Genomic DNA, 13,767 nt, shown 5'->3' with positions numbered 1-13,767 from the left:
ATCTATCTATCTATCTATCTATCTATCTATCTATCTATCTATCTATCCATCCATCCATCCATCCATCCATCCATCCATCATCTTGAAAGCATTTTCTAAAATATTTAACGCTGCTTGTGTCAATTAAAATCAAAGGTAAAATTACCTGAACAACAAAAGTTGCAGAACAAACAACGTTGAATAATAAGTTTCCTCCAAACCCTTCCTCGGTGTTTGCTCAGCTGTAGACTGCCCCACCACTGCAGCATCAGTTTGTTATTGTGGCCAAATTCTGTTTTGAAGGAAGACAAGGTCAGTTTTTTAATCCTGATCATTGTACACCACCAAAAGGCTGACCTGGCTGAGGTCTGTCTGCAGTGCTGGAACGCTGCTGAAGCACATTTCTTGTGGAGTGATTGACATTTATTGCCTGGCTTTACTTCTTTTCTCCAGACCTGTGTCAAGCACACCAACAGCTTTGCTCTTTGTGGTTCAGTTAACCGTAGCATTGTACAAATGTTGTTTGTGCAAAAGTTTATTTTTATTTTATTTTGGGAATTCTTTTCACGACTACTGTACATGATTTTCAGGGATTATCAAAGGCTTTGTGAGCTCATTTGTCCAGGGAGCTCAGCTCTATTTGGGACCACAGTTTTCTGTTTCATGTCGATGTAATTGAAGGAAAATGACTCAGTTGATTAAAAAATAATAAAAAATAAAAAAACAGAGCCAAAACTTGTAGAGCAATTTGCATTACATTGTTTTATTTATTTAAAAAAAAACCTGTAATTATTAGAAACACCAAAATGTGTTTGTAATTATCTAAAATATGATGAATCTGTCTTTCACTGTCTACTCAGAGACCACCAGAGAAATGTCGTTACGTGGTGGGCAGCGTCCTGTGTGAGGGTGAAGAGAAGCCGGATGAGGATCTGCTGAAGCTCTACGAGAAGTTCGGCTTTAAGGTGTTTTCTCTCCCAGGAGTGAGCCATGCTGTGACCACCAGCTTCCCTTACACCACCCACCTGTCCCATGTGCTGGGTCCATACAGGGTTTATCCTCAACTCGCTTCCTACATCGAGGTACAGACACAGACTGTGTTAGCAGCATGTCCTTGTGGCATCCTCTGTGAATTCACTCAGAGAATTCTGGTTTATCACTGAACAAAAACAGATCATAAGATCCTTACTTATGTATTTTTTATTTGTCACTTGAGCCGATGAGCTCTTTAAAGTGGTTACGAATAGATGAAATCATAGGAAATGAAGTCTGAATCCTCTGGCCCGTGTATATATGACACACTGGATGTCCTTAGGGCAAACTTGAAAAAGCTATTGACATTTACTTATGACATTTTCACACATGGATTCATTGAAGGCCATCACACTGCATGTATAATGCTTTACATTTGTCTATGATTGACTGAATGCTTCCATATCGTTCTGTTTGTTCAGACATAAAAAACACCTATAGACAAAAAATGTGTGTGGAGAAATATGCAAGAATTTATATGTTTATCTAAATTTTCTTGTTTTGAGTCAGATATACTTCCACTCTCGTTTTCATGGCATTGGGAAGTTCAAAAGTTCCTTGAAGATGTTGGTATTCACTTCAACTTTTCTGAATCTTTTTTATTTTATCAGCAGACTAGTTCGGTGAATTATCAACACAGAGCTATAGGATATCTGATAGGTGAAGTAGATGGGACCATTCTACAAAAGTGCTTTCTAGCACACAGTCCTTCACCTCATGTTGTGTTTTTCTTAGTGATGGAAAGCGAGTGCAAGGACACAGCCAATGGCCTCTTTAAGCAGTTTACATCAGCATATATAAAAAAAATCTTTGTGAAAGCACTGCTACAGCTAGCCCACTCATCATTTTTTACTCAAATATTCCAGTTTGTTTTGTTCTCTTTAGTTGGGACCTTTTTCTGTAGTTATTTTATTTTATTTTAATTTATTTAAAGTTGATTTCGCAATTTATTCCTATATGAACAACACAGTGATTATATATATGCCTCACCTTTCTGTGTTCATATCCCAGATAGGTCAGAGTAGTTCTGGTCCTGGCAGCATTAGGAGGTTGTTCACTGTGACAGACAGGCGTGTTTAGCTGCTTGCACACAGCTCAAACAGCTGAAAAGAGTTAACACAACAATATCAAGACAATAAATCTTACCTGAACAGAAGTGCTGCAGGAACCTGAACTTTAACAGTGCATGCTGTCACAGCGCAAAGATTCATCATAAGAGTATTAACAACACTAACAGTAGAAATATCCTCATTGCTGATTGGTATATTTTATAATCAGCAATGACAAAAGCACTGTTCATTCCAGCTGTTGGATGACCTGCTGCTGCAGAGACAAAAACAAACAAAAAAAACACATAAGCAGAAGTGTGTCTGTGCAACTTTTACAAGAACAAATGTTTTGGAAGCAAGGTTTGTTCAAACTTTGGCATTGTTATGATATTAACCTGGAAACTGGCTAAAAGAATTGGAAGAGAAAACCCTTCGGACTTCAAAGACCCAGTCAATGGAAAAGAGTGCTTGAAGTGTGTTATTTTCAAATGTACAGTAATTTTTTTAATATATTTTTTAATATTACTGGTATGTTAGAACAGTAATCAATGGATCACTCCTAGTTAAGTGAATAGTTTCAGAAAGCTCTCATAAAGCAGGTCGTCAGAAATTGGACACATTCATGACGTTTTGTCCCCCCCCCCCCCAATACAAGAGTAACACTTACTTGGAAAAAGTGAAGGCCAGCTATAAAGTTCTCCATTTTTAATAAACGTGGCAGTGAAGGTGTGAACCTGGCTGAGTTTTGATTTTCAAAGTGCATTTTATTTTTTTAGTAAGTCTCTTAGAAAATGATCAAAATGATTTATTTGCCCCTGCCAGAGCCTTTATAACATTTTGGTGTGGATAGAACTGGTGCTTTTGATTGTATGATGTGGGATGTTTTGCTGGTTTTAAGGGAGAAGCTGCTTCTGTAAGGAGGACTTTGGCCTTGGCTTTACCATAATGTGTGATTCTAAATCTAGAGGAGTCGCATCTGGGCTGTGCATTGTATTAACGGTTATCTCATTTCTTTTAATTTTAATCTTTGTAGCTTTAACAGTTTGAATGAGGTCAAACTCTTTACATGAGCAATGCACAATTTGTTACCAAACAGTTTTGCATTTCAAGCAGGCTACTGCTATTATTAAGGAAAAGAGCTTGTGTTTTCATCTTCTTCACTTGTCTTTCTTTAAATAGAAGTCCACGAGTTGTCCTGCTGTGACGGGTCAAACACCATAGATGCTGAAAACATCCAGTTTAAATTGTGAAGCGACGAGCTATTGCCAGTCTAATGAATAATGGAGTGTGTTTTAGAGAGGCTTGGTTTAGTTGCTGTCTGAATGTCCTCAAAATGTGTGCATAACCAGCGTATGTATGATTAATTGAATAGATTTGTAGTACGAGGAACTTTGAAAGGAGGGCAACACTTGTGTGACATAGCTTTGTGCATTCAGTAAATTGCATTCCAGCATTTTCTATTACTCTGAATTAATTTACTCCTATCTGAAATGTTTTATTTAGTTAGCATTTTTTTAAACAATTTAGAGGTGAACTTTCGTGACAGTTTAGCACTAGTAGGTTAGCATGATGTGCATTTTATCTTATCTGAATATGTATTTTGTCAGACCTCATGCATAAAGAGAATTTTGTAACAGTTTTAGAGGTACGTAGAAATTGGCATTCTGTTTCTGATGGTATGATAAACAAGCAAAAAATACCACACGGAAACATAAAGACATTTTCCAGGTTGTTCAGCAGCCAATCTCTTGACAGAATCTGGTTGTTTGCCAAAACCTTTGGTTGTCTTACAACCTTTACAATGAAGAAGGAAAAACTTCTTCTTTCAGCTTTTCCCTCTTCAGGGGTCGCCACAGCAACCCCACATCATAGTACTGCCCCCACAGGCTTTTACAGTAGGCACTAGGCATGATGGGTACATCACTTCACCTGCCTCTCTTCTTACCTTGATTCACCCATCACTCTGGAACAGGGTAAATCTGGACTCATCAGACCACATGACCTTCTTCCATTGCTCCAGAGTCCAATCTTTATGCTCCCTAGCAAATTGAAGCCTTTTTTTCTGGTTAGCCTCACCGATTAGTGGTTTTCTTAAGGCTATACAGCTGTTCAGTCCCAATTCCTTGAGTTCCCTTCATTGTGCATGTGGAAATGCTCTTACTTTCACTATTAAACATAGCCCTGAGTGCTACTGTTGTTTTTCTTCGATTTGATGTCGCCAAACGTTTCAGTGATCGCTGATCACGATCATTCAGGATTTTTGTCTGGTCACATTTCTTACTCGAAGACGATGGGTCCCCAATATCCTTCCAGCTTTTAATAAAGCGTTGGACAGTTCTTAACCCAATTTTAGTAGTTTCTGCAATCTCCTTAGATGTTTTCTCTGCTTGATGCCAATGATTTGGCCCTTCTCAAACAGACTGATATATTTTCCACTACCACGTGATGTGTCTTTTGACATGGTTGTTTAAAAAATTAGAAGCAACTCATTGCACCAGTTGGGGTTAAATAACTTTTTGCCAGCTGAAAGATAATCACCCAGCAGTAATTATCCAATAGGAGGCTCGTACTTATTTGCTTAGTTAAATCCAGGTGGCAACTAATTTTTGGGCCAGGCAGTGTATAAGGAGAGTGAGAGAACACATGACAGCTCAGTAAAACACCAGAGAGCCAGCGGACTGTGTAAAAAATGTCTATTTTTAAGAGAAGTTCACAATGGTTAAAGACCTAAACAAAAATACAGAATTAATCCAGAATAATTTAAAATTTTGGTCTAATGTGAAAATGCTTATTTTGCAGAGTACTAGTAATTTTCTGTTGCATATAAATGCATAAATATAAATGAGCTAATAGAAACATTTAGCAGTTTTTAAAACCTTTTAAATTAAAACCATATCTTTTTTAAAACCACAGGATTCCCTGTAAAATTAACCAGGTTTGAAATATTCTCAATTGTGTAAGATAAACCTAACTGTGAACAGAATAATTCTGCATTGATGTGTTGACAAGACGTAACAAAGTTAGCGGTTTACAGAAAATTCTAGTAGAAACAGATGAATTTCCAGCTGCAGCAAAAAACTGAAGTCGCTCAGTCAGCAGTGTAGATCCATCTGCTGTAAAGCACACAAAGATGAAGTATTTATATTAGGTAGCATTAACATTATGCTAATGCTGGTGATGGTGAGATAGTGAAGTAATAACAGGGTTCTGTTGAAAGTGATGAAAATACACAAAGTGTTTTGAAACTGGATATTTAACACACTTTGGAATTTATGAAGAAATCAGAAGCATGAACTGAATGAAATATGCCTCTCAGAAATATGGAACGTGTTACTAACACAATTATAAAAGGTACAAAATTAGCTGTTTTTAACATGACCTAAAGTCTGCCCACTTTTAGAAACGCAGTCAGCTCAAAATAATGAGGCAAAATAATGAGATGCTGTCAAATTTTTGCTCCAAATTTTAGAATGGGAAAGAGCGAGGTACGAAAAAATAAAACAAACAACAAATGAGCATGGACTTTAAGGGTCTAAGAATAGATTTAACAGTGGCATGTTGGAGCTACAGTATAACGTCCCATCATGCATTTTACTTTGTAAAATAACAATTATGTTAATAATCTGCAGCCAAACTAATGTCCAGTCTAAGCAATAGGTAAATAAAGCTTGTCAGCTGTGGTGTAGTGAAGTGGGTACTTTTAAAAATATAATGAGCCCAGAGTATAAACAGCAACATGTAAGAGTCATGTTTGGTTGGATACCAGAGGGGATTTGGAAATACTGTATGAGTATATTCTCAGGGCTAAAATGTAAGTTCATATAATTATTCTCTTTTGGTTTTTGTAAACCATCCACCACCACTGTGTGTTTAGGAGTTATAGCGTGCATTGTATGCAAATTATGGATTTTAAGGGTAGCTGATTGGATTGTAGCAATATAGTACAGATGCATCATTTGCACATCAGGGAAAGACCCGAGTTTTGACATCAAATCAATGTGTGCTTTTGGAGAGAGAAGTTCAATATGTGTGTGTGTGTGTGTGTGTGTATGTATATATGTGTAGCGAGGGACTACTGTAATTTTTATTTTTAATGGTGTTTTCTGATCATTTAAATAAAACTGGGGACTGAACAGATATGACTAGAAGATATGCAGGTTGGTAGCCTCTTAGACAAAAAGACTGGTGGTAAAAGTCAAAATAGAATGGATAAAGAAGTGGATGTCACACCATATTAAAGGATTTGGGGGAAGCCCTGTTTGATCTTTGTCAAAGCACTTTTTCAGCATTCGAAGTATTAAATCAATGCGGTGGTATTTTTGTAGCTGGCATAGACGGAAACTGAAATTGTGCCTGTGAGCAGAAACAAGGCGAGAAGCTGATTGCTTCTATCCAAATAATGATCCATTTTTCTGAATCAAGCTAAAAAAATCTTAAAAACATTTCTTCCCTTTCCTTTATTTTTATACTTTCCTATCAGACTTTCATTTCCTTTGCAGCTGTCACAAAATTGACACTATTTTATGCATTGTTTAATATTATCAATCAATCAATCAATCAATCAATTTTATTTATAAAGCACCCTTCATACTAAAAGCAGCTCAAAGTGCTGTACAGAATTATAAACAATAAACCCACAAAATAAATGCAAACAGCACACACAAAATAAAATTGTATGGAAAATGTATAGACTGAACAGAAATGAACCAGTTCAGGAAATACAGTTAAAAAGATGGGTCTTGAGCCTGCTCTTAAAAACAACAACATTTTCTGCGGCCCTCAGGTTCTCCGGCAGACTATTCCACAGACGGGGGCCATAGTACTGGAAAGAAGCCTCACCGTAAGTGTGAGTTCTGACTATTGGAACTTTTAGTAGTCCAGTGCCAGAGGACCTTAGTGTCCGCGGGGGTTCATAGGGTAATAGCAGCTCTGCAAGATAAGATGGTGCGAGACCATTGAGACATTTAAAAACCATTAAAAGAATCTTAAAATCAACCCTGAGACGCACAGGGAGCCAATGCAATGATTTTAAAACAGGTGTAATATGAGCCTGCCTTCTGGTCTTGGTTAGCACACGAGCAGCAGAGTTTTGTAAAAGCTGAAGGCTGGATAAATTTTTCTTAGGGAGACCAGAAAGCAGTGCATTACAGTAGTCTAAACGGCTAGATATAAAAGCGTGCATCAAAGTCTCAGTATTAGTAAAAGAGAGAAGAGGGCGGACTCTGGCTATATTTTTTAGATGGTAAAATCCTGTTTTGACTATATGTTTGATATGTGGAATAAAAGTAAGCTCAGAGTCAAAAAGAACGCCCAGGCTTATTACTTTTTTGGAAGGTTTTAAAGACAGAGATTGTAATTTCTGAATTGTATTTTCTTTTTGAACCTCCGGTCCAATGATTAAAACTTCTGTTTTGTCCTGGTTTAGCTGGAGAAAGTTCTGTGCCATCCAGGACTTTATGTCTGAAATGCAATTTAAAAGTGCAGTGATTGGCCGGGGGTCATCATGAGATAATGAGATGTATAGCTGTGTGTCATCAGCATAACTGTGGAAACTTATCCCATGGCTCCTGATGACTCCACCAAGCGGCAACATGTACAAATTAAAAAGTAGGGGGCCTAAAATAGAGCCTTGGGGGACGCCATAGTTGGCTTCATGGATCTGCGAGGTGCATGTATCCATACTTACCATAAAGGTTCTATCTGTGAGATAGGAGTTGAACCACAGAAGAACAGTACCAGAAAGACCGACCAGGTGTTGTAATCTATTTAGAAGAATTTGATGATCTACTGTATCAAAGGCTGCAGTCAGATCCAATAGAACAAGAACTGAGAGCTTGTGTGAATCCAGATTACACCTTAAATCATTCACAATTTTTAATAGGGCTGTCTCTGTACTGTGGTTCGTCCTAAAACCAGATTGATACTTTTCTAAAATACCAGCATCATTTAAAAAGTTATTTAATTGAATAAAAACAAGCTTTTCTAAGATTTTACTTAAGAATGGTAAGTTGGATACAGGTCTGTAATTATTAAAAACACTATGATCTAGATTACTTTTCTTCAGAAGGGGTTTCACCACAGCCATTTTAAAGGCAATGGGGAAGACACCGATCTGAAGAGAGCAGTTTACAATACTTAAAATTTCATTCTCAAAGAATCTATAAAATGAATGAAAAAGTGATGAGGGAATTGGGTCAAAGAGGCAGGTGGTTGGTTTGACTTGTGAGAAAACTCTGCCGAGCATCTCTGCATCAACCACATCAAACTTGTCAAGTGTTTGCTCCAGTGAAAACAAGCATTCAATAGATTTAAATCCAGTATTTTGCTCAGATAAAATGTTAGCTCTAATTGACTCAATCTTACCTCTGAAGTGATTTGCAAACTGCTCACAAAGAGAGTTAGTTGGAGTATTTGAAGAAGCAGTAAAGTCAGGGTTAATCAGATTATCAATGGTGGAAAACAAAACTTTGGGATTATTTTTGTGATTGTTAATTATTTTGGCAAAATATGCATTTCTTGAATTTCTGACAGCAGAATTGTAGATATTAAGCTGTTCGCGCATTATTTGGTAGTCAATTGTCAATTTATTTTTCCTCCATTTCCTCTCTGCTTTCCTACAATTTCTTTTGAGTTTCCTTATGTCTTCAGTTTTCCACGGGCATACTCGTTTAATAAAAACTTTTTTTGAAAATAGTGGAGCTACATGATCCAGGTTTGTTTTCAGTTTGTTAAAAAATTGACTAACCATTGAATCACAGGAAGCAGTTAAAATAAGAGGGGAATTTTGGGTAAAATCTCTAATAAAATTATCAATCACCTCAGGGGTAAGATGGCGCCTCCTCACAGTTCGGACCGTGGCTTTCCGCTGAATCAAATCAGTGACATTAAAAAACACACAATAGTGGTCAGACACAGCCAGGTCAACAAGATTATTTTCGGTTTAAATCATCTAGAGCGGTGCTGTTCATCTAAATTTCTCACGGGGGCACAGTTATTGAAAGCCAACTGCTCAGGGCCTGGACATCCAGCAATTAAAGTCATTATGTAAATACAGTGGGGAGAACAAATATTTGATACACTGTTGATTTTTCAGGTTTTCCCACTTGCAAAGCTTGTAGATGACTGTAATTTTTATCATAGGTACTCTTCAACTGTGAGTGATGGAATCTAAAACAAAAATCCAGAAAAATACAATGTATGATTTTTAAATAATTAATTTCCATTTTATTGTGTGAAATAAGTATTTGATACACCAGAAAAATGAAACTTAATATTTGGTACAGAAACCTTTGTTTGCAATTACAGAGATCAGACGTTTCCTGTAGTTCTTGACCAGGTTTGCACACACTGCAGCAGGGATTTTGGCCCACTCTTCCATACAGATCTCCTCCAGAGCCTTCAGGTTTCGGGGCTGTCGCTGGGCCACACGGACTTTAAGCTCCCTCCAAAGATTTTCTATGGGATTCAGGTCTGGAGACTGGCTAGGCCACTCCAGGACCTTAAGATGTTTCCTACGGAGCCACTCTTTAGTTGCCCTGGCTGTGTGTTTTGGGTCGTTATCATGCTGGAAGACCCAGCCACGACCCATCTTCAGTGCTCTTACTGAGGGAAGGAGGTTGTTGGCCAAAATCTCACGATACATGGCCCCATCCATCCTTCCCACAATATGGTGCAGTCGTCCTGTCCCCTTTGCAGAAAAGCATCCCCAAAGAATGATGTTTCCACCGCCATGTTTCACGGTTGGGATGGTGTTCTTGGGGTTGTACTCATCATTCTTCTTCCTCCAAACATGACGAGTGGAGTTTAAACCAAAAAGTTCTATTTTTGTCTCATCAGACCACATGACCTTCTCCCATTCCTCCTCTGGATCATTCAGATGGTCATTTGCAAACTTCAGACGGGCTTTGACATGCGTTGGCTTGAGGAAGGGCACCTTGCGTGCACTGCAGGATTTTAATCCTTGACGGCGTAGAGTGTTACTGATTGTTTTCTTTGAGACTGTGGTCCCAGCTCTATTCAGGTCATTGACCAGGTCCTGCCGTGTAGTTCTGGGCTCATTCCTCACCTTCCTCAAGATCAATGATGCTCCACGAGGTGAGATCTTGCATGGCGCCCCAGACCGAGGGAGATTTTCCGTTATTTTGTTTTTCTTCCATTTTCTAATAATTGCACCAACTGTTGTTGCCTTCTCACCAAGCTGCTTTCCTATTGTCCTGTAGCCCATCCCAGCCTTGTGCAGGTCTACAATTTTATCCCTGATGTCCTTACACAGCTCTCTGGTCTTGGGCATTGTGGAGATGCTGGAGTCTGATTGATTGAGTGTGTGGACAGGTGTCTTTTATACAGGTCACGAGTCCAAACAGGTGCAGTTAATACAGGTAATGGGTGGAGAACAGGAGGGCTTCTTAAAGAAGAACTAACATGTCTGTGAGAGCCAAAATTCTTACTGGTTGATAGATGATCAAATACTTATTTCACACAATAAAATGGAAATTAATTATTTAAAAATCATACATTGTATTTTTCTGGATTTTTGTTTTAGATTCCATCACTCACAGTTGAAGAGTACCTATGATAAAAATTACAGTCATCTACAAGCTTTGCAAGTGGGAAAACCTGAAAAATCAACAGTGTATCAAATACTTGTTATCCCCACTGTAAACCAAGTATTACATTGATCTGTTACCTTTTAAATTAATTTATTTTGCTGCATTGAATCATAAATGCAATAAATAGAACCCAGAAGTGTCATATAAAGAAACTACATTTCAAGATTTATTTCTTTACAATAAAAATTCTAGGTGACACAGTGGATCAGTTGGTAGAGCTGTTGCCTCTCAGTGAGAAGGTCGCCAGTTCAAATCCCGTCCAGGGGCATTTCTGGGTGGAGTTTGCATGATCTCTCTGTGCATACGTGGGTTTTCTCCGGGTACTCCAGTTTCCTCCCTCACACCAAAACCATGCATGTTAGTCTGATTGGTAACTCTAAATTGTCCCTAGGTGTGAGTGAGAGAGTAAATGGTTGTTTGTCTTGTTTGTCTCTATGTGTACCTGTGATGGACTGGAGACCTGTCAGAGTGTCCCCCACCTCTCGCACAGTGATAGCTGGACATGGACACCAGTGACCCCCATGACCCAAAAAGACAGAAGTGATTAAAGATGATGGATGGACAAAAGTTCTAATGTTCTAATGTGAAAAAAAAAAAAAAAAACACAAAAAAAACCCCAAAATGACAAACTATGCATCCCATTTAATGGCAATATTATTCTGACATCTCTGACTTGTCAAATCTTTACACTTTTCAAAATAAAACAAATGTTGGCTGTTTTTGATGTTCCCTGAATGAGCAACATGTTGCTGTTCCAGGTGGGTCCATTAAGAACCAGTTCTCGCACAGCAGGAGAGAGAGAAAGAGTGTGCCTCCGCAAGAGTGCACAGCCTTTGACTCGTGTCTTTGCTAATTTAATTCTTGTAATTAAACATTATTAACACCAAAACATGGATATTTGTAGGTCCCAGAGTAAAGCAAAGATGTGTGTCTCTGTTTAACTGTTTTATTTTATTTTTTTCCAAACTCACACTTCTCTGTGAATGAGCCCCAAAGATACTGTGTGAGCTGCAAAGCATGCTGGGTAGCCTTGTGGAAATTACTACATATCATGTACTTCTGTATGCTCGTGAAAATGTTGAAAAGTGACATGGGCACATAACAGGATATGTTCAGGACATGAACAAGCTCTTTCATGGATTATTTCTGATTTAATTTTTTTCCATTGTTCATTAATGAGCTCACTGGCGTGCTGGACTTAAGGCACCCATGGGCCAGAAGTGGCCCACGGGCCACCAGTTGAATCTAGAGGGTCTTTCATAATGGTGCGACACAGTAAAAAATATTTGCTGCTGTGTGTGTATTTAAAGTTAGTTTTATATGATTTCTTATATTGTCTTTGTAGATTGATTTCATTGTACCATAAACTTTGAAACTTGACCAAGAGTGTTGGTGCAGTGTTATTTTTACATCTCTCCAGAGATGCTTTCAAGGATTCGGGTACAGAAACTGAACTTTCCAAGTTTTCTGAAGCCACACTGTTTTCCAGGTGGAATGCATTGATTTTTGAAAAACTCCTCACGTCAAGCTGAGAACCTGAGCACTCCGTGTGAGGTCCTCTCTCAGGATTGTGTGTTTCTTTTTCTATAGTCCGCTCACTATCTAAAAAAAAACAAACAAAAACACGCCATCTTGTTATTTCTATATTTAAATGCATAAATAGTATTAAAAATGCATTTTTTAAAGTTGATATAGATTCATGAGTTCTTAAAACGTCTGACGTTCTGATGTTCAGTGAGAGGTGTTCTTGTTAGTCACATATCTGTACATTTGTTTTGTGGCATCTTCATGTTTTAATGTTGCAGCGTCCCGATTCCTAACTTCCACTCTTCCATGATTTATTCACCAACACCTCCTTTAATATTCCTTTCATGATGTTATTTATCAAATTAAGTATAAAAAAAAATTGTTTTGCTTGTTCACAGCGTCTTTATTTCATGCAGTGGCTTGATTAGTCAGTGGAACTGCTGAGTCCAGGTGTATCCATCGAGTAAACAAAAGTGGGATTATTTTGTTCTTATCTACACGGCTCAGCAGCTGAATAAATATCAGTTTTGATCAGTTTTGTCCCATGCATCCATCATTTCTGTAATGACTGTAGGACTGATGTGTGATTTCTGAATTTACAATGGGGAGCTGCTTTCATGTATTGTCTATCATCTTATCAAGAAATTTAGTTTATAAGAAAACTTTGAATTTATTTATTTTTCATTCAACTTTTATTAAATATTTGAACATTTTGGAAAACATTAAATCAGGCTAATCGGGTACATTAAAGGACAACATACAAAGTGACACACAAAAATTCCCCATTCCAAACAACCTTCCCACCCCCATAACCCAACATATTTACGATAGTCAAAGCCAGATCAGAAAAAAGTTTAGGTGAGAGGTCTTGAGCTGAAACTACCTCTGGATTTTATTTTTATTTTTTAGCTCTTCTTCTGCTTTCTGCTTTTTCCTCTTCAGGGGTCATCACACCGAGTCATCCTTCTCCATCTACAATGGTTAGCATGCATGCTAACCATTATTTACATGTCTTATGTATTACTGGAAATCATAGATCCATCTAAAGATCACAGGATTCATATGAATCTTTACTATTTCTCCATATGCACATTTTTATTGATTACATTGTTCCAGAATTAGAATAAATATCTGATTTTTTAATTAATTAATTAATTAATTTATTTATTTATTTTTTGCTTTTCACTGAACCTGTTGAGATATATTCTACTGTCAGGCAGTGCACATTTTCATTCTCATGCATCCAAGAAACTATTTGCATTCTCAGTCAAGAAGCTAATGTGGACTAATAATAAAGTAAAGAAAATGACTCGCTTATAATGCATTAGCAGTTTGACCAGTGTCCATCTTTGTTGTAAGGTATTAAAGTATTCTAGTAGAGAGTTTAACTCTAAAGCATGCCTCTGAGGTATTTTCATCCAACTTTTATGCAACAATTTGTAGGGATGCACAATATTATCGGCACGATATACAGTAGGTATCAGCCAATATTAGCGATAAAGTTAAATATTGGACATCGGCCAGTCCATCAAAATAACTCACAGATATAAAAGGTGCTGTATATATATATA

The 13,767-nt window shown here is 37.6% G+C and overlaps 1 protein-coding gene across 1 annotated transcript in view; it reads left to right on the top strand.

Annotated features, from left to right (window-relative positions):
* Positions 1–13,767, top strand: part of tex264a (testis expressed 264, ER-phagy receptor a) — a 103,639-nt gene that overhangs the window by 17,032 nt on the left and 72,840 nt on the right. Inside the window, exon 2 of the mRNA XM_037679549.1 lies at positions 840–1,061. Within this exon, the coding sequence (XP_037535477.1) occupies positions 840–1,061 (222 nt within the window). The remainder of the gene's footprint in view (positions 1–839; positions 1,062–13,767) is intronic.

Source organism: Nematolebias whitei, chromosome 7 (genome assembly GCF_014905685.2).
Source record: "Nematolebias whitei isolate Nwh7 chromosome 7, NemWhi1, whole genome shotgun sequence".
Lineage (NCBI taxonomy): Eukaryota > Metazoa > Chordata > Actinopteri > Cyprinodontiformes > Rivulidae > Nematolebias > Nematolebias whitei.
This window is presented reverse-complemented; position numbering and strand designations above follow the sequence as displayed.